Source organism: Eptesicus fuscus, chromosome 21, assembly GCF_027574615.1.
Source record: "Eptesicus fuscus isolate TK198812 chromosome 21, DD_ASM_mEF_20220401, whole genome shotgun sequence".
In the NCBI taxonomy this organism is placed as follows: Eukaryota; Metazoa; Chordata; class Mammalia; order Chiroptera; family Vespertilionidae; genus Eptesicus; species Eptesicus fuscus.
The window spans coordinates 34714718-34735793 of NC_072493.1; the positions used below are offsets into that span (position 1 = coordinate 34714718).

Sequence of the window (21076 nt, forward strand, 5' to 3'; positions counted from 1 at the left end):
AAAGCAACAAGGCATGTGACAGTTTTCTTAAAATAATATTCCCTTTAAAGTCTCTGAAAGGTAACTAACATTTGTGCACTGCACACATATCCTACCATTTTTTACAAGACAATTCATAAAATATTAAGAGGAACAGGGAAACACAAAAATACAAGTGGTTTCTGGGTTACACAACATTCTGGTAACTGACATGCATTTGTGTGTGAACAGCCAGGAGAAAACACCGGCATGATGGACATGGGTCTTCTCTGTAGCCCCTTTTCACCTGTGGTGCATCCTGAGTAACACAGCCCACAGCTGCCTCCTCTCACTCCTAACCTCTTCTTAATTATCTCATATTTGCATAATTATGTAAGTGGTGCTTGTAGAAATGCTTCAGCAAGCCCAGAAGCAGGTTCAAACTTCACCACTGTCTTCTGTTTATTAAGAGGCAGCTCATAAACAATGGCCACACCAACTTCATATGCCAGCAAGCAGGAGAAAATGTGTTACATGCTACTTTAAAATCTATTCCGTATTGCATCTGGAATGCATACTGAGTTTTTAAAAAAACTGAAAAAAAAAAAACAACAAAAAAAAACCCCGTGATATTTAATTGGAAAATCTTGTTTGATGTGTCCTAATTATTAGAGAAATTTCAAACTCCCAGTGACTTAAATTCACACGGGCAGATTTAAAATACACTTTCGTGGTTTTGTGGCATAATCACACACAACCACTCTATCCCTAGGTACTGTCTGTATATCCTTTCTGCTGCTTTCCAGACGATTTCATCCTTAAATTCATTCAAGGTTTAAATAATTCATTCAAGGTTTAAATAATTCATTCAAGGTTTAACAAAATCTCACTGTGATACAGTTAATTAAACATGTCTATTCACAGTTGGATATTCTTGGTCTGTGTTCTTCAGTTGGGCCTCATATCTTTCAGTATCGTTGTTTGCAGGGGACCCCATTTTGGCATTTTTTGAGCTGATGGATGATATCTCAGTATGAATTCCCATGCTCCCTCAGGACCTCAGGAGGTTTCTCCCCCACCGGAAGGGTTCTGGTGGGAGGGTTTTGCACAGTCCGACCTGTCGCAGGTCAGGGTTTGTCACCTATATGAACTCTTAGGTGGACACTGAGTCGGGACTTCCTGCTGAAGGCCTTCCCACACTGAGAACACTCGTATGGCTTCTCCCCCGTATGGATTCGCAGGTGCAGCCTAAGAGTTGACCGCTGGCTGAATGTTTTGCCGCATTCCGTACACTCATAGGGCTTCTCCCCTGTATGAGTTCTCATATGTATAATGAGTTGTGAGTTCTGGATAAAGGATTTCCCACATTCACTGCACTCATAGCGTTTCTCCCCCGTGTGAATTTTCTGATGAATAATGAGGTTTGATTTCTTGAAAAAGGTTTTTGCACATTCATTACACTCATAGGGTCGCTCCCCTGTGTGAATTCTCTGATGTGTAGTGAGTTCAAACTTCTGGGCAAAGGTCTTGCCACACTCGCTGCACTCATAGGGCTTCTTCTCCATGTGTGCTCGCTGGTGTACAATGAGGTTGGACTGATGGGTGAAGGCTTTTCCACATTCAAGACATTCAAAGGGTTTCTCCCCGGTATGGATTCTCTGATGCTTAATGAGGTTTGCCTTATGGGAGAAGGTTTTCTTACAGACATTACACTCATACGGTTTTTCTCCAGTATGTATTCTCTTATGACTGACGAGGAGTGACTTAAAGGAGAAAGCCTTGTCACAGTAATTACAAATGAAGGGTTGTACCAAATTTCTAATTTTCTGATGTTTAAAAATGGCTTCTTTAGGGCTGAAAGCTTTCCCAATTTTGTTATATTCTGCATATTCCATTTCAGGATGGGTTTTCTCTTGCTTTAGATAGAGAAGTGCTTTTCCAAATCCGTTATACTCATCAGCCTGCTTCCTTATATAGCTGTTACCGTTAAGTAAGTCTGAACTGTATTTCAAAGTTTTTTCATACAAGTCATATTTATAGGGCACTTGTCTTAAAGAAACAAAGTCTGTGCTCAGATTGAATGGTTTTTCAAAGAGATCACTTCTTTCCTCAATTGGGGTTTGGTTCTTGCAGATTATGAATGGCCTCGCCTGCTCCTCGGGGTCACGGGGCTCCCTCTGCACCTGGGCGTCAGCCTTCCACACCTCTAGGAAAGAGCACAGAGAGGACATTCATCAGGCCTCTCGCTGTAACGTCACAGAACGTCCCACAAATGTCCCCTCCTGGGGCTGCCTTTTTAGTCCGGGACCCAGTCTTCCAGAATTGCATTCCCCAGTGCAAATTTGTCCTCGCTCTTAAACTCTGAAAGGAAAAGGGGGGAAAAAGAGCCCGTGGCAATAAAGGAAGTAGAAACTGACAGTGAACACAAGTAGCATTGCCAGATCACCCAGTGACCCTACAGAGGGGTAACGTGACCTAAAAACGCAGGGCAGCGACAGGAAATGATGATGTGGGAAGGCGGGCAATGCAGGGACGCTGCAGTTAGCACAGGGGCAGGCACAGGGCAGCGACAGGAAATGATGATGTGGGAAGGCGGGCAATGCGGGGACGCTGCAGTTAGCACGGGGCAGGCACAGGGCAGCGACAGGAAATGATGTGGGAAGGCGGGCAATGCGGGGACGCTGCAGTTAGCACGGGGCAGGCACAGGGCAGCGACAGGAAATGACGATGTGGGAAGGCGGGCAATGCGGGGACGCTGCAGTTAGCACGGGGCAGGCACGCAAGTCGAGGAAGATGGTGAAGGGAAGGACACAGGCAGACCTGAGATGAGCAGCCCAAACTCTGCCTCGGCATCACTGTGTTTGGACCAGGACCTCGTCTACACGCGTCCAGGCTCTCTCCCCCCTTCTCCCTTCCTACGGGCAGCATTTCTGTTTTGCAGAAACAATCGTATTAAAGAGCTCCGATCTCTAAGGCAGCGACTCCCACTGCTGTGCTGCAGCACACGGATGTGCCACAAGAACTTTAAAACATGCAAACCTGACTAGTCAGGGGCACCAACCACTTTTCCCTTAGATTGTCAAATTTAAAAATGACAACAGCCAACACAACAATAGCTGTCTGGTGTGAATGAATCAAAATTATACCCCCTTTTCTTGTCAGTTTGGCAAAAAATATTTTTTGGTGTGCTGCAGAATTTTCTAAATTAATTTGTGTGTGCCATGAGATGAAAAGATTGAAAATTGCTGCTTTGGCCGAAACCGGTTTGGCTCAATGGATGGAGCGTCGGTCTGCGGACTGAGGGGTCCCAGGTTCGATTCCGGTCAAGGGCATGTACATTGGCTGCGGGCGCATCCCTGGTAGGGGGTGTGCAGGAGGCGGCTGGTCGATGATTCTCTCTCATCGATGTTTCTAGCTCTCTATCCCTCTCCCTTCCTGTCTGTAAAAAATCAATAAAATATATTTAAAAAAAAAAAAAAAAAAAAGAAAATTGCTGCTTTGAAGTAAGACTTTGCAAGTGAATGAAAAGGCCCAGAAACTCACATTTTGTAGGAAATATAAAACTGATGCAAGGACCCAAGATCCTTCTGATAGATTCAATGCTACTGCTGCTTTCATTGTGTTTTTCTTTTTTTAAATTAGACTTGATTTAACCCTCACCCGAGGACGTTTTCCATTGACTTTTAGGGAGAGTGTAAGGAAGAGGGAGAGACGGGGAAACACCGGTGTGAGAGACGTATCGATGGGCTGTATCCCGCACACTCCCCACCAGGGCAGGAGCTTGCGACCAAGGTACGTGCCCTCGACCAGAATCGAACCTGGGACCCTTCGGTCCGCAGGCTGAGGCTCTATCCACTGAGCCAATCCGGCGAGGGCTCGTTGCTTTTTTTCTATGGAAGCTGTTGGAGAATGTATTTTCATTATTATATCGTTTCTCTCTCTCTCCTTTTAATATGCTTAATTTCTTCCCCAAACCAGTCTTGCCCCTACTTTTATTTGAAGGGACCTTAAGGATCAGACTACCCAGCCTCCACCTAGGTCTTACATAACTATCACTTGCCTCTGGGCATTCCTGACGCCTGTGATGCTGCTGCCATCTGTGTGCAGGACAAGGACGTCACTCCTGGACTGAGAAATCTATGTCCCCTGAGGCCATGCCCATGGCCCTGAGCTAAAATACACAGAACTCAGACATCTGGGGCACAGAGGCATCTGCTGGCAGCCGTCTCTAAAGGTTTAGGGATTTGGGGGGAAAAAAGTCTTAATATTTGAAAGGTACCAACTCATAATCCTTGGGATATTAGTTCTAGTGGCTTCTGATTCTCCTTCCACAGCTTCCCTAGAGAGTTCTCAACGGCAGTTCAACTTTGCTAGTACAGCTCCGATTGCTCCACCTTAAAAACCACATCTGGTTTGATCGCAGCTCCTAACTGCTTGGATTTCAGAACTTCAGTCTTCACTCTCAGCTGTAACATGTGACGCTTGAGGCCAAATCACTTAGTAATTTAGCAGCTCATTCTTCCTGGTACCTGAGAAAGGACATACCGCTCCTAGGTAGACACTGACGCCTGGAAGCTGTCCTTACCCACGGACAGGAGGTTGCTGTAGTTCTCCAGCATCACATCCATGTACAGGAGCCTCTGCGATGGGTCCAGCTGCTCCCACTCCTCCTGGGTGAAGTCCACAGTCACATCCGTGAATGACACTGACCCCTGAAATGGCATATTGCTATTCATTCTGCAATGACGAGCATTGGGTGACACAGAAAGGACACATGAAGTTATTCTTACCACACTGTTTTAAGAGTCATTCGCCAGGGAAACTTACACGACACCAACCGTGCATCTTCACTACATTTTGTCAGGAAGTGTGTTTATAGTGGTTTGAGCATGTGCTCAGTCTCCCTATCTCCGGCCCTGTCACAGGCACAGGCATCTAGGAGGAATGAAACCCCGCGCCTCTACACAGCAATCCGCAGCAGTGAATGGCACCCGTGCTCACACAGGCACTGTTCTTGTGGTATCAAACTAGACAATGTTAGAGTAAGTTCACTTTCTGTGATACTATGATCTATAAGGGATACATCTGGTCTTTGTCCATAGTTCCTGGCTCACAGCTCCCCAAACCCCTAGATTAACCTAGGAACTGAGACTGATAAAGGTTCGTTATACTAATGAGGTGACTTCGGGAAATTGCATAAGGACAGGGGCTGGTCATTATCAGACCTGACCATGTGGTTGGAGGGTTGGAACTCCAGCCCGGCTCTGTGACCTCTGGTGGAGGAGAGGGGTTGGAGGGTGCCAAACGCCACGGTAAATGAGGTTACCGATCACCATTATATAACAATGGCGGCGTAAGTATCCAAAGGACAGGTTCCCAGAACCATCGGGCTACGGAACAGGAGATGCAGGAGAGGGGCAGCCTGGAAGCTCCGGCAAGTACCTCACCCCCCTCTAACGCCTCCGTGTCCCCTTCCTCTCGCTTCCCGCTCCTCCTTTATCCCTCCCTCCCTCACGCCCTCTCACTCCTCTCTACTTGTGGGGTACAGCCTCCCTCTCCATTATCCCTCAGTCTAGCCTCCTCTATGTCCTTCATTCCCCTCTGCGCTCTATCACTGTTCCCCACACCTCCCCATACTCCACCCTTTTCTCTCCTCCAATCGCTCCATCTCCACCTGCTTTTCTCATCCTCCCTCTCTACACTCTCACCTCACTCAATCCTCCCTGCGAATCTCTCCTTTTAGCTTCCTTACTCTATCTGTAGTCTGTCTCTCTCTCCTCTCTCCTGTCTCTGATGCCTCTCTCTAGTCTCTCCTGCCTTTCTCTCTTCCACCCCTCGCTCTAGTCTCCCCCACCCTTTCTCTCTCTCACTCGACTTTCCTTCCCCTCTCTCTGGTCTCTCCGTCCTCTGTCTCTCCCTCTCTGGTCTCTCCGTCCTCTGTCTCTCCGTCCTCTGTCTCTCCCTCTCTGGTCTCTCCGTCCTCTGTCTCTCCCTCTCTGGTCTCTCCTTCAGCTCTCTTGCACCCCTCTCTCTAGTCTCTCCTTTCTCTCTCTCTCTGTCTCTCTCTCTCATGCCTGTCTCTAGTCTCCCACTCCTCTCAGTCCACTCTCTAGTCTCCACTCAGTCTCTCATATCTCCTTTCATTCCTCCCTATGCTTCTCTCTCTCAATCCAGTCTCCATGTTCAAACCATTCCCTTTCACACTCAGTCTCCCTATATTCTTTCTATCATTCCTCTCTCTCTCCTCATCTGTCAATCCTCCCTCTCTAGTCTCTCTCTCTCCTGTCCTGGGTCACACATCTCCCTTTCTCTGTCCCTACTCTCTTCCCTGCTCCTTTCTCTCTCACCATCCCCCTCTCTCACAACTCTTTACTGCCATGGCTGACTCCCCTCTCTATGTACTGCTCAGTCCTCTCTCCCTTTCTCTCCCCTCCCCTCTGTCTCTCTCTATGTCTTCTTCCTGTCCCTATAATCTCCCTCCCCTCTTCCTAACTTCTCTCTAAAGTCTCCCCTCCCTCACTCTTCCCATCCACTCTCTGCAACTTCTCTCTCTCTCATTGCTCTCCAATCTTACTCCTGCGGCCCTACCTTTTAACCACTTTCCCTCTCTCTAACAGTGTTTTCACTCTATTCTCTCCACCCCTTCTTGTAGCTTCACCTCACTCCCTAGTTCCAGCTCTCTTTCTCCCTCTTTCTAATTTCCCTGACCTCCTCCTCGATTCTCTCAAGCCCTCTCTCGCTCATCTCCCTGCTCTCCTTCCCCCGCCTCTATGCCCTCTCCCACTTCCTCTCCCTTTTGCCACTCCCTTCTCTGAATCTAACCACCTTCTCATTCAGGTTCCTCCCTCCCTCCCTCTCTCTCTCACCTCCTCACTTCTGCTCCCTCTCTGCTTTGTCTCCTTTTTCTCCTGACTGGCACACTTCAACTCCCTCTCTTCCTTATCTCACTCCTTTTTCTCTCTCTTTCTTCTTTGTCTCTCCCCTCTCTCCGCTATGCTCTTTCAGGCCCGCCCCACTGTTTCCCCATCCTCTCTCTCTCTCAAAGCCACTCTCTATTCTTCTACCCTTTCCTGCTATCCCCACCCCTGCAATCTCTTACCTCCACTCTAGTCTCTCTCTTTCATTCCTCTTACTCCTCTAACATCTCCCCTTCCCACTCCCTGGCACTCTGTCTCTCGCTCTCCACTTCCTCTGGCTCCGCTCTGCAGTCTCTTTCCCTCAGTAGATGCTCCCTGCTGTTCCCCTCTATACCCTCTCATCACCCTCCCCACTAGCTCTCACACACTCTAGAGGCTCTTTCCAGCTCCTTTCTAAATGCCTAATCCCCCTCTACCCGTTCTCCACTTTCTAACATCCTCTTTACACTCTTTCTACTGCTCCTCCATGTACTAATTCGTTCCCTCCTCCACTTTTTTATACCCTTTTTAGAGTTACTCTACTGCTCCTCTCTCTACTCTCTCAATCCCCAGACCACTCTCTAACTCCCGCTCCAGTCTCTCCCCTCTCATCCCCTCTGTACTCTCCCCTATCTTACTCCATGCTCCTCTCTATACTCTCATCCTCCTCTCCACTCTGTCATACACTCTATTCTTTCTCCACTCTCTACTGCTCTTCTCTATACTCTCTCACCCTCCCTATACTCTCTCAGTCCATGTCACTCTCTCCCTCCCTCTCCAGTCTATCACACATTCTCTATTCTATCTCCTCTCTCCCTCCCTCCCTCTCTCTCTCGTTTTTCTCTACCGTTCTATTCTATGCTCTTTCATGCCCCACTCCTGTTTCTCTCTCCCTCTCTTCCTCCCTCTCTAGACTCTCTAAACCAGCGGTCGCCAACCGATGGTCTGTGAGGTCCAACAGGTTGGCGACTGCTGCTCTCAATGACTCTTTTCTAAACCCTCAGCCCCATCTACACTCTCTAACCCTCTCCAGTGTCTCTCTGCTGCTCTTTTCTATACGTTCTTGTACTGATATCTATTCTTTAATCCCTCTCTAGACTGGCTGTACTGTTCCTCTCTAACTCTCTCATCCCCCTCCTCCACGCTCCAGTCTCTCTCTGTTCTCTTTAAACTTCCTCAAGCCCATGTCACATTTTTACTCCCGCTCTGGACTCACTCTACTGCTCTTCTATAAACTCTCTCAAATCCCTCTCCACCCTCGCTATACTCTTAGTCCCTCTCTAGACCCGCTCTACAGCTCTTCTCTATGCTCTCTCCACTTACTCATTATTCACTGTCTAGACTCGTTCTACTGCTGCTTTCTATACTCTCTCCAAACCCATCCCCCCTCTCTCTGCTGCTCCTCTATATTCTGTGTTCTGGGGACTCGCTCTACAGCTCCTCTCTATACTGTGTTCTGGGGACTCGCTCTACAGCTCCTCTCTATACTCTTTCATTTTCCTCTCCACTGTCACACATTCTCTACTCTCTTACTTCCTCCCTCCACCCTCTCTCCTGGTCCTCTCTATACTCTTTCATACTGTTTCAACTCTAACACACTCTCTAGTCTCTCTCTCTCCATTTTCTTACTCCCTCTGCTGCTCCTGCTCTCTACACACACTCCCCCTGCCCCCCATGTATACTTTCTCTCCAACTCTCTCTCTACACTCTTTCCCAGGGCCCTTCTATACTTGCCCACTTCTCCCCCGATTCCCTCCATGTCTCTCATTCTTGTTAACTCTGTTCTTTGTATCTCTCCCCCCGCATTCATTCTGCCACCCCCTTGCTCGCCTCTCCCTAATCTCTAATCTCCCTAACTCCTTTCTCTTCGTCTCTATCACTCCCCTCTCTCACACTCCTCATTTGTCTTCTCTCCCTCCTCTATCACTTCCCTGACAAGCTCTTCCCCATCTCTCTCCTCACACTAGACTCATACTCCTCCCTATCTGTTATCTCACTCCTTTCTTTATTCTCTCTTGCTAGTCTCTCCTCTATCTCGTCATGCTTCCTTTCTGCCTTCTCTCTGTCTCACGCCTCCCCGTCTATCTTTCCTATGCTCATTTTCTCTCTTCTATCCCGTTCACTCCTCAGTCTCCTCCTCTCTCTCTCACCGCCGTCCCCCCTCCCCCGCCCCCCCCCCCCCCCGCACACACACCCAACTCTTCCCTGTGTCTCACTCATTTTTCTCCCTCTGCCTCCCTCATTCCTCTCTGGCTCTGCTTACTTTACTCTTCTGCTCTTTCACTTCCCTGCTCTCACTCATCTCTCTTTCCTTCTCTGCTCATGTAGCATCTATCCCTGTTCTCTCACTCCTCATCCTCTCTCCACTCCTCTTTCCCTGACCTCCTCTCTCGCTACACCCTCTCCTTGTCTAGTCTCTCTCTTACCACCTCTTTAATTCTGTCCTCTCCCTCTATCTCCCTCCTCTCTTTAACTGTCTTTTTCTCATTCCTCTCTTGCTCTTCTCTCTCCCTCTCCTCCTCTCAGTCCTCATTTTCTTCTCCTCTCACATCTTTCTCTGTATTCTCTTTCCCTATGTCTATTCTCTCTCCTCTCGTTTCTCCCTCTCCCACTCTTTCTACCAGCTCACTCCTCTTTCCCTCTCTGTACTTTTCTTGGTAACCTCCCCAAACTGACACCCCTCCCCCAACATCTTTTGTCTTTAGCTGAAGGTGATGGCTAGTTATTCCATTTTCTTGGGTCTCTCCCACACATACAGGAAGTATACATGTTCTTAAACTTCAATTTGTATTTCTCCTGCTAACCTGTCTCATGTTAATTTGATTATTACACCAACCACAAGAACCTAGAAGAGAAGATCAAAAAATTTTTTTTGTTAATCTTCACCAGATGATTTTCCCATTGCTTTTCAGAGAGTAAAAGGGCGGGAGGGAGAGAGAGAGAAACAGCAATGTGAGAAAGACACATAAACTGGTTGCCTTTGCACGTGCCCCGACTCAGGGAAGGGAGCAAGCCCACCACCCTTTGGTGCGAGGGCCAATGCTCTAACCACTGAGGACACTGGCCAGGGCAAGACAAAAATTTTCACTCCCAACACCTGAAGGGGTGAAGCCAAATACAGCTTTTGGAACCTCACAAGCTGGAACAGAAGTCTGCAACCCTGAGCAAATTTGGCCTGGGAGACTCTTCTTACAATATGATGGACAGGATAGTTATTAATAACTGAATGGGATTTAAATAACGTGCTTTTGACCTTTATGACTGTTTTACTATACCAGGATGTGTTTGAAGATCAGGGGCAGACTGTATTATGATTTATAAGAAATATACACTTGGTTATTCAGATGACCAAATTATATTTCTCATATATATTTGATTTTTGTTCACAGCTCCCCAAACCTCTGGAATTTCCTAAGTGTGGAGAGTGACTAATATTTCTGTTCTGTTAAGGAGGTGACCTTTGGAAAACACCCAAAGATGTGGGTGCTGGAGGCCAGGAGACCCAATCTTGGAATTAGAGGGTTGGAATGTTCAGTCCCAGGACCTCTGCGGAGAAGAGATGGATGGTCAGCGGTCAATGATGTAATCAATTACGACCATGTACTGGAGGAGAAAGGACCCAAAAGGACAGATCCAAAGAGCTGGGTTGGTGAGCACTTGGAGGAGCTGGGAGAGTGGCACCCCTGGAAAGGGCATGAAAGCTCTGTGCCCTTTCCTCAAACCTTGCCCTATGCATCCCTCCCACCTGGCTGTTCCTGAGTTATGTCCTTTACAATAAACCAGCGATCTAATAAGTAAAATGTTTTTCTGAGTTCTGTGAGCTACTCTAGAAAAGTAACTGAACCCAAGGAGGAGGTCTGGGAACTCTGATTCACAGCCAGTCAGCAGCACAGCGAACATACCAGACTTGCAGTTAGCATCCTGAGTTGGGGGGAGGGTGATTGATGGAACCTCCAATCTGTAGCCAGTTGGTTAGAAGCACAGGTAACAACCTGGGCTTCCAACTGGCAACTGAAGTTGGGTAGGACTGAACCCTTAACCTGTGGAATCTGATTCCAAGTAGACAGTGTTAGAATTAAGCTGAATTCTCATATTGGTGTCTGAGAATTGCTTGTTGGTGTGGCGAAGCCTACACACACGTTGGAATATTTAAAGGCAAAATATTAATTTCGTTATAAGACATAATATCAGGCATAAAGATCTCTCCACCATAGCCAAGCCATAAAAATGGCTGAAAAGCAAAATAAACAAGTGTGACTAAGTTAAATGAAAAAGCTTTTGCACAGCAAAGAAACCAACAAAATTAAAAGGCAAATGACCAGATAGATATTCTAAAACTGCAAAATATAGTAACTGAAATAAAAAATAATTGTGTAGACTTAATACCAGACTAGACACAACAGAAGACAAGAATTGTGAACTTGCCCTGACCGGTTTGGCTCAGTGGCTAGAGCGTCGGCCTTCGGACTGAAGGGTCCCAGATTTGATTCCAGTCAAGGGCATGTACCTTGGTTGCGGGCACATCCCCAGTAGGGGGCGTGCAGGAGGCAGCTGATTGATGTTTCTCTCTCATCGATGTTTCTAATTCTCTATCCCTCTCCCTCTCTGTAAAAAATCAATAAAATGTATATTTTAAAAAAAAAAAAAAAGAATTGTGAACTTGAATATTGGTCAATAGAAGATATCCAAACTGAAGCACAGAGAGAAAAAATGGGGGGAAAATATAAAAGATTTGAGACATGGTCAAAAAATTTAACTTATTATCGCTTAGAATGTTGAAAGAAAAAACAAATATCGCTTAGAATGTTGAAAGAAAAAACAAAAACAAGACATTGACCATAAATCTAAAAAACTCAAAAAAGCCCAAGCATCCCTGGCCAGTGTTCTCAGTGGTTAAAGCACCTGCCTGTAAACCAAAGAGTCTCGGGTTCGATGCCTGGTCAAGGGCATGTATCTGGGTTGCAGGTTCACTCCCTGCCCCTGGTCAGGAGGTGTGCAGGAGGCAACCAGTCTGTGTCTCTCTCTCCCGCTCCTGTCCCCTTTCACTCTCTCTAAAAAGCAATGGAAAAAAAATATCCTCATGTGAGGATTAACAACAACAAAAGAGTAGCCAGAAGAAAAAGATGCATTACCTACAGAAACAGCAATAAAAATGAAGACTTAATTCTTAACAAACACACCAGAGAACTGAGTCAAAAGTAAAATACCATCTTTTAAATATTGAAAGGAAAAAAACACCCTAGAATTCTATATCCAGTGAAAATACTTTTCAAAATGAAGGCAAAATAAAAGCTTATACAGATAAATGAAAATTGCAAGAATTCACTGATTTATACTGTAGAGTATTCTTGAATTGTACTAAGGTAGTATAATATTACTTCAAGGTGATCGGTAAGGTATATAAACTGTAACCCCTACAGAAACCACTTAAAAACAAAAGATGCAAAGGAAAAGAGCACAGAAAGACAGATTAAAAAACAAATAGCAAGTGACGTTTTATTGAATTGTACAATTGAAATCTGTATAGTTTTGTGAACCAATGTCACCCCAATAAATTTGGCAGTGGGGCTCAGTGGATTGAGCATTGTCCTATGCACAAAGAGGTCACTGGTTCGATTCCCAGTCAGGGCATATGCCAGGGGTTGCTGGCTTGATCCCCAGTAGGGGGCGTGCAGGAGGCAGCCAATCATGTTTCTATCTCTCTCCCTCTCCCTCTTTTTCTAAAACCAATAAAAACATATTTTTTAAAATGCATGTACAGCCCTAACCGGTTTGGCTCAGTGGATAGAGTGTCAGCCTGTGGACTGAAGGGTCCCAGGTTTGATTCCAGTCAAGGGCATGTACCTTGGTTGCAGGCACATCCCCAGTGGGGAGTGTGCAGGAGGCAGCTGATCAACGTTTCTCTCTCATTGATGTTTCTAACCCTCTATCCCTCTCCCTTCCTCTCTGTAAAAAAATCAATAAAAAAATATATATATATATATATATAAAAATGCATGTACACTCCAGCTGGTGTGGTTCAGTGGTTGAGCGTTAACCTACAAACCAGGAGGTCACGGTTCAATTCCTGGTCAGGGCACATGCCCAGGTTGCGGGCTTGATCCCCAGTGTGGGGCTTGCGGGAGACAGCCAATCAATGATTCTCTCTCATTGATGTTTCTCTCTCTCTCTCCCTCCTCTCTGAAACCAATAAAAATATATTTAAAAAAATAAAAAATGCATGTGCAAACAAAATTTATAAAAAACAAATAGCAAGATGACACAAATCCAACAGTGCCTATAATTAAATTAATTATAAAGGAAATAAAAATAAAATTGTCAAGTTTGTTTTTAAAAAACAAACTATATGCTGTTTAGAGGAAATGCATAAGACACATATAGGTTGAAACAACAAGACTGGAAAAAGAAAAAGATATACCATAAAAACACCACAAAAAAGTAGGTAGGCTATATTTATATCAAACAAGGATTTTAACCAGAAATAAACAATGACATTCCAAAATGATAGAAGGGTAAATCATCAGGACGACAGAACATACATAAATGTGCACATAATAAATGTGTAAGTACTCAATAACATAGTTCAAATTACATAAGCTAAAACTGACAGAACTAAGCTAAACTAAAACAAGGAATGGACAAATCCCCATATTATCTATCAAGCAAGTATCAGAACTGAACAAAGACATTTTCAGAAATACAAAGTATCAAAAAAATGTATTTCTCAAGTACCCTTTCTCAAGAAGCTAATTAACAATGGATTCCAATAAAGCAATAGTAATCCAAAAAGACAATGATATGGGAAGGAGCTGAAGGAAATTCCTAAGAGGGATTTGAAGGAGATTGCAGGATGGCAGTTTCTCTACTGATATCCAATTGCTTGTACAAATTGGAAAAGTGTGATTCAAAAGAAGACATTTTGAAGGCTGTCATTAAAATGATGCCTACAACCACTGATTAACCTTTTCAACCTGAGGCAGAATGCCTGAGTGAACCTGGCACAAATTCTTTTTGTTTGTTTTTAAATATAATTTGATTGATTTCAGAGAGGAAGGGAGAGAGATAGAAACATCAATGAGAGAGAATCACTGATTGGCTGCCTCCTGCACACCCTCCACTGGGGATTGAGCCTGCAACCTGGGCATGTGCCCCCGATTGGAACTGAACCTAGGACCCTTCAGTCCACAGCCTACGCTCTATCCACTGACCCAAACGAGCTAGGGCCCAAATTCTTTTTTTTGCAAGATCCACACTTTATAAACACACTAGGGGCCCAGTGCACGAATTCATGTACTTTGAAAGGAACTGCAGGCCACGAGGCTGTGGTGGGCGCAGGGGCGGGTCTCGGCCCATCCTCCACGCCCCCGCCCGGCCCCTCCCACCACAGCCCCCGGTCCCTGTCTGCCGGCAGCCCCACACTCTGATGGCACCAGCCCCGCTCGCACCCACTGATGGTGCAGAGCAATTGTGGCTGGTGCCAGCAGCGGGTGCGAGCGGGACCATTGCCATCAGTGGGTGTGAGTGCCGGGTGGGACCGCGGCACACGGGAGCAAATATTTTTCAGTAACCGCCAGAGGCTCACCTGGATGACAGCGACCGGTATCCCACTTTGGTCTGACACGCTCCCACTCACCTGCTCCACCATCCCGCCACGGCTGACACCCGCCATGTTCCGCACGCACCCCCTGGTGGTCAGCGCAGTCATATCGACCAGTTGTTCAGAGCTCTAGCCAGTTTGGCTCAGTGGATAGAGTGTTGTTCCAACATTTGGTCTATTTGCATATTAGGGTTTTTTATATATATAGATATTCTCACACGTCTGAATTGATATCCAAGATTCTTAGTCCAAATTCTTATCTGTACATGGCTTGGCTTATCTTGAGCATGTGGTGATGACATTTATCTCTCCCCTTCACACCAGACTGCCTTGGATCAAATGAGGATATTCATTTCATCCCACAGAAGTATTCTACTCTGATCTACTCCTGAGAGTTGGCAGTTAACTAGCGAGCTAAGAATCTATAATAATAAAAGCATAATATGCTAATTAGACCAGACATCCTTCCAGATGACCTTCCAGATGAAGCCGGGGCTGTGGCCAGAGGGAAGCCGGTGCCAGCAGCCAGGGGAAGGAAGGCCTACTCTTGCACAAATTTTGTGCCTCAAGCCTCTAGTCCTATATAATAAAAGCCTAATATGCTAAGTGTCTGGTAGTCCATTCAACCAATAAAATGCTAATGATATGTTAAGGCCGCTCAACCACTCGCTATGATGTGCACTGACCACCAGGGGGCAGACGCTCTGACCAGTAGGTTAGCTTGCTGCTGGGGTCCGGCCAATAGGGACTGAGTGAGATGGGCCGGACATGCCCTGGAGCCCTCCCACGGTCCCTTCCCAGCCCCAACTGTGCACCGGTGGGGTCCCTCGGCCTGGCCTGTGCCCTCTCGCCATCCAGGACCCCTCAGGGGATGTCAGAGAACCGGTTTTGGCCCAATCCCGCAGGCCAGGCTGAGGGACCCCACTGGTGCACGAATTCATGCACCAAGCCTCTAGTCAGAGAATAAAGAGCAGCCCACTCATTCTAATTATAATCCTGCCGACCTGATCCACACTATGACCCTGCCAGATGGCTCAATCTTATGTTTTCCTGTATCTCATGACCTTGCCAATGACAATGACTTCTCCAATAGAAATTTTTATAAATCCAGAGACTATTCAACTCATCTTCTCCTAGAAGCTTTTATCCAATACCAGCAAAATTTCTAGACACAACTAGATTTGTGTTTGCTTGATAAGTTTTGCTACACTGCTTGCTCCCCAGTAAGACCATCATTTTATACTACCACCAGAAATGCATGAGTGGAATCACTTCTCTTTAGCTGACATTTGCTAATGTAACTTGAAAAAACAACAATAAAAACCCTGAATCTTGACATAAGGAACATGGATGCATGAAAGGACATCTTTCAAATCTAGAAGAAAAAAAAAAACAAAACCCTCCACTAATCAGACAGAAAATTATGTAAAACATGGCAATATAAATTCCAGTTATAGTTTTCCAAAACTGAGTTTTTGCCAATTCAGTTGATTGGAGCATCATCCTGTATACCAAAAGATTGTGGGTTCGATTCCTGGTCAGGGCACATACCTAGGTTATGGGTTCGATCCCAGATGGGGAGTGTATGGGAGGCAAATTATCGATGTTTGTTTCTCAAATTGACATCTCTCTTTATCTGTAAAAATCAAAAAACTTATCTTCACCCTGGCCTCCCTTCCTCCCTCTCACTCTCTCTAAAGATTAATGGAGCTCTAGCCGGTTTGGCTCAGTGGACAGAGCATTGGCCTGCAGACCAAAGGGTCCCGGGTTTGATTCCAGTCAAGGGCACATGCCCAGTTTGCAGACTTGAACCCCAGTAGGGGACATGCAGGAGGCAACCAATCAATGATTCTCTCTCATCATTGATGTTTCTATCTCTCTCTCCTTTCTCCCTTCCTCTCTGAAATCAATAAAGATATATTAAAAAAAATTTTTTTCCCCTCTGTCTTTCAAGACCTCTCTCTTCCACTCTCCCTAAAAAAAAAAAAAAATCAATGGAAAAATATATCCTAGAATGAGGATTAATTTTAAAAAAATTAAAATTAAAATCAATGGGAAAATATCAAGTGAGGATTAACTTAAAATTAAAAAAAAAAACATATCCTCAGGTAAGGATAAAAAACAAAACAAACCTGATTTATTAGGGTTTATATTGATTAGAGATGCACATGTAAGTGGTAAAATCTTTAAGGGAATAATTATCAAAAATATAAAAATAATAGCTACCACCCGGTTGGTGTGGGTCAGGTGTTGAGCATCGACCTATGAACCAGGAGGTCCTGGTTCAATTTCTGGTCAGGGCACATGCCCGGGTTGTGGGCTCGATCCCCGGTTGGGGCATGTAGGAGGCAGCCGATAGATGATTCTCTCTCATCACTGATATTTCTATCTCTCTCTCTCTCTCCCTTCCTCTCTCTGAAATTGATAAAAACATATTTATAAAAAAAGAAAGATAGCTACCTACTGGGAGGATTCAATCAGAGAAGGTATCATAAAAATAGATATTGGACAATGGGACTTCCTGTCAGTCAAGATGGCAGTGTAGGTACACCCTGTGATCACTTCTCCTCCAACCACATCAAAATTACAACTAAATGATAGAACCATCATTGCATTGAGAACCACCTGAACACTAGTTGAACAGAATTCCTGTAACTAAGGATATACAGAAACAGCAATGTGGAGACTGGTAAAAGGGGCAGAGACTTGAAACAGGTCCCACACCCATGATGGGGAGATAGCTCAGCTGCTGAGATTCCCCCTAGGACATCAGTGCTGGAAAGGGGAGTTACCATAACATCTGGTTGTGAAAACCAGTGGGGATTGTATCCCAGAAAGATAAAGGGCTGCTAGAGACTGAGGCCTTACAGGTCTTAATATGTTAAGCGCCAAGCCTGTTTTGTCTTCCTTTCCGTTTAGCCCGTGATATCCGATTTCACCGATAAGCTGGCGGCACCAGTGACTGACCGGTCTGGACAGAAAGTACAGTGTCAGTCACCGGTGACTGAAATGGTGCTTAACGTGTTAAAGGGCCACGCAAAGACTCAATTGCGCACCAATTCGCTACAAGTTTCAGTGCAGGGGCAGCAGCACGCAAGAGCCAGGGAGGTAAGGAAAGGAACTACATTGACTAACTTCAGGAAGGGGCTAGAGGGGTAGGGCCAGAGGGGTAGGGTCAGGGCAAGTCTTTTGGGGCTGAAAGTGCTGGCAGGCCCCAGCCATTGTTCCCTTGTGGAATTCTCCTCCCACCCAGCTGGCCAGATGCAGGCAGACATCAAATCTGTGCTCTCCACTAGCCTGGCTAACACTGCTCACCCGGCCCTGGTGATTCACTAAGACCCCACCCCATCGGCCCAAGCCTCTTCCAGTGGTTCATCTTCATAAGTGGCTTGCCTTGGCTCATGCTGTGAATTTTCCCAAAATCTCTCAAAGGTCCACAACACCAAATGATTAGCAGGCAGCCTTGGTGTACCTTGTAGCTCTTGATAAGTGCCTCCAAGTCCAGCACAAATGGTGACCAGTCTCAACTTGCATTGTAACTCCCCTCAGTGGCCCAAGCCTGGCATAAGTGGCAGCCAGTCTTGGTCTGGAATATAGCTTCCATTAAGTCACCACAAGCCCAGCATACGTGGGCAGCTGGCCTCATCTCACATTATGGTGCTAGCCTCAGTTTGCACTGTAGCTTCTCCCAAGTGCCTCCAAGACCAGGACAAGTGGCAACCAACTACAGATCACTTTGTAGCTCCTACCAAGAGGCCCCAAGCTTGGCACAGGTGACAGATGAACTTGGCCTGCTCCAGAACCACCATACCCAGTGGCTGGCTTCAGACCACACCAGAACACCACCCAACCAGCTACACAAATGAGACACCTGAAAGGAGAACTTGATTGGCACCAGAGCCCCACTAAAGTGACTTCTGCGTCATGGGGTCAGCCACAGTACAACAGCTTGTCTGCTGTAGTCACTGCCAGGCCTCACAGCTAGTCATCCTAAAGATCAACCCCACCCACTGATAGGCCAACAGCAGTGGAGGCTCAACCACAAGAGGAGGGCACACACAACCCACACAGGAAATAACAACCAGGGAGACTGTACCACTGGGCCCCACAGGACAGCTTCTGTATAAAGTCCCTCTGTCAAGAGCGGGAGAGTTAGCAGATTGCCTTAATGCATATAAACAAACACTAGGAGTCAGCAAAAATGAGGAGACAAAGAAACATGTCCCAAATGAAAGAACAGAACAAAACTCCAGAGAAATAACTAAACAAAATGGAGACAAGCAATTTATCAGATACAGAGTTCAAAACACTGGTTATAAGGATGCTCAATGAACTCAGGGGAAGAAGAGATGAACTCAGTGAGAATTTCAACAGAGAGATAGAAAACATAAAAAGAGATAGAAAACATAAAAAGGAACCAGTCAGAAATGAAGGATACAACAACTGAAATGAATACATTAGAGGGAATCAACATCTGATTAGATGAAGGAGAGAATTGAATCAGTGACCTGGAAAACACCCAAAATGGAACAGCGAAGAAAAAGAAAAAAAAAAAAAAAAGGATAGTTTAAGGCAGTGGGTCGCCAAACTTTCAGACCTCATGGACCACCAATGGTCCACGGACCACCGGTTGGCGACCACTGCTCCAAAGGTTTCCTTAAACCAGTGGTCGCCAACCTTGGACCTCATGGACCACCAGTGGTCTGTGGACCACTGGTTGGCAACCACTAGTTTAAGGGAACTCTGGGACAACATCAAGCATACCAACATTCACATCACAGGGGTACCAGAAGAGAGCAAGGGACTGAAAACCTATCTGAAGAAATAATAACTGAAAACTTCCCAAACCCAGCAAAGGAAAGAGACATACAAATCCAGGAAGTGCAGAAGAATCCCAAAAGAGATACATGAAATAAGTCTTTCAGAGAAAAACAAGTATATGATTTTGCTTAGACATAAAATGTAAAAAACAAACAAAACAACCTTATAGATACAGAGAACAAATTGATGATTGCTAAGTGAGTGGAGGGTTGGGGGGAGGAATGAAAAAGCAGAAAGGGATTAAGTACAAATCCCCAGTTATAAAAAGAGTCACAGGGATGTATTGAAGCATATCATCAATAATATTGTAATAACTATGTATGGTGTCAGATTGATTCTAGACTTACTGGGATGATCATGTTGTGAGATATATAAATGTATAATCACTATGCTTATTGTGAAACTAATATAATATTGTATGTCAACTGTAATTGAAAAATAAAAAAATTTTTAAAGACACCAAAAAAAGAAAAAAAAGAAAGAAAACAGATAATGTTCTATTTTTTATTTTTATTTTATTTTATTTTATTTTTTTTAAATATATTTTATTGATTTTTCACAGAGAGAAAGGGAGAGGGATAGAGAGCTAGAAACATCGATGAGAGAGATACATCGACCAGCTGCCTCCTGCACACCTTGCACCGGGGATGTGCCCGCAACCAATGTACATGCCCTTGACCGGAATCGAACCTGGGACCTTTCAGTCCGCAGACCGACGCTCTATCCACTGAGCCAAACCAGTTTCAGCGATAATGTTCTATTTTTTAACCTAGGTAAGTATATGGGTGCCCATTTTATTTAAAGTACACATATTTGGCCGAAACCGGTTTGGCTCAGTGGATAGAGCGTCGGCCTGCGGACTCAAGGGTCCCAGGTTCGATTCCGGTCAGGGGCATGTACCTTGGTTGCGGGCACATCCCCGGTAGGGGGTGTGCAAGAGGCAGCTGATCGATGTTCCTCTCTCATCGATGTTTCTAACTCTCTATCCCTCTCTCTTCCTCTCTGTAAAAAATCAATAAAATATATTTTTTTTAAAAAAAAATAAAGTACACATATTTGTTATACCACAAGTAAAGAGTATTATAATACTGTATACATGTTACATTACACAATACAAATTTAGGAAACTATGCTCAGGTATGGAAAGACTAAAGATATGTTAGTGAGTAATAAAAACATACATAATCAAGAAAATGAAAAGACAAACCACAGATGGAAAAAAAATCTTTGCAAACCACGTATCTGATAAAGAACTGGTATCCAAATTGTATAAAAAAAAATCTCTTGCCGAAGCCGGTTTGGCTCAGTGGATAGAGCGTCAGTCTGCGGACTGGAAGGTCCCAGGTTCGATTCCGGTCAAGGGCATGTACATTGGTTGCGGGCACATCCCCCGGTGGGGGGTGTGCAAGAGGCAGCTGGTCGATGTCTCTCTCTCATCGATGTTTCTAGTTCTCTATCCCTCTCCCTTCCTCTCTGTGAAAAATCAATAAAATATATTTAAAAAAAAAAAAACTCTTAAAACTCAACAATAAGAAAACAACCAACCTGATTTAAAAATGGGCCAAAAGCCCTAGCCGGTTTGGCTCAGTGGATAGAGTGTCAACCTGCGGACCGAAGGGTCCTGGGTTCAATTCCGGTCAAGGGCACATATCTCATTTGTGGGCTCCTCTCTGGTCAGGGCCCTGGTTGGGGCTTGTGCAGGAGGCAACCGATCCATGTGTTTCTCTCACATGGATAGTTCTTTCTGTCTTTCCCTCTCTCTTCCACTCTCTAAAAAAAAAAAAAAAATCAATGGAAAATATCC

The 21076-nt window shown here is 45.2% G+C and overlaps 1 protein-coding gene across 3 annotated transcripts in view; it reads right to left on the reverse strand.

The window, feature by feature from the left end:
• Positions 1-580: 580 nt before the first annotated feature.
• Positions 581-21076, reverse strand: part of ZFP1 (ZFP1 zinc finger protein) — an 837904-nt gene continuing 817408 nt past the window's right edge. For 2 of the 3 annotated variants that reach the window (XM_054710127.1, XM_008139657.3), the window contains 2 exons: positions 4544-4670; positions 581-2164 (listed from right to left, as the gene is read on the reverse strand). In XM_054710127.1, the coding sequence (XP_054566102.1) occupies positions 1086-2164; positions 4544-4670 (1206 nt within the window). In that variant the 3' untranslated portion in view covers positions 581-1085. The remainder of the gene's footprint in view (positions 2165-4543; positions 4671-21076) is intronic. The other variant, XM_054710126.1, reaches the window with a different exon arrangement.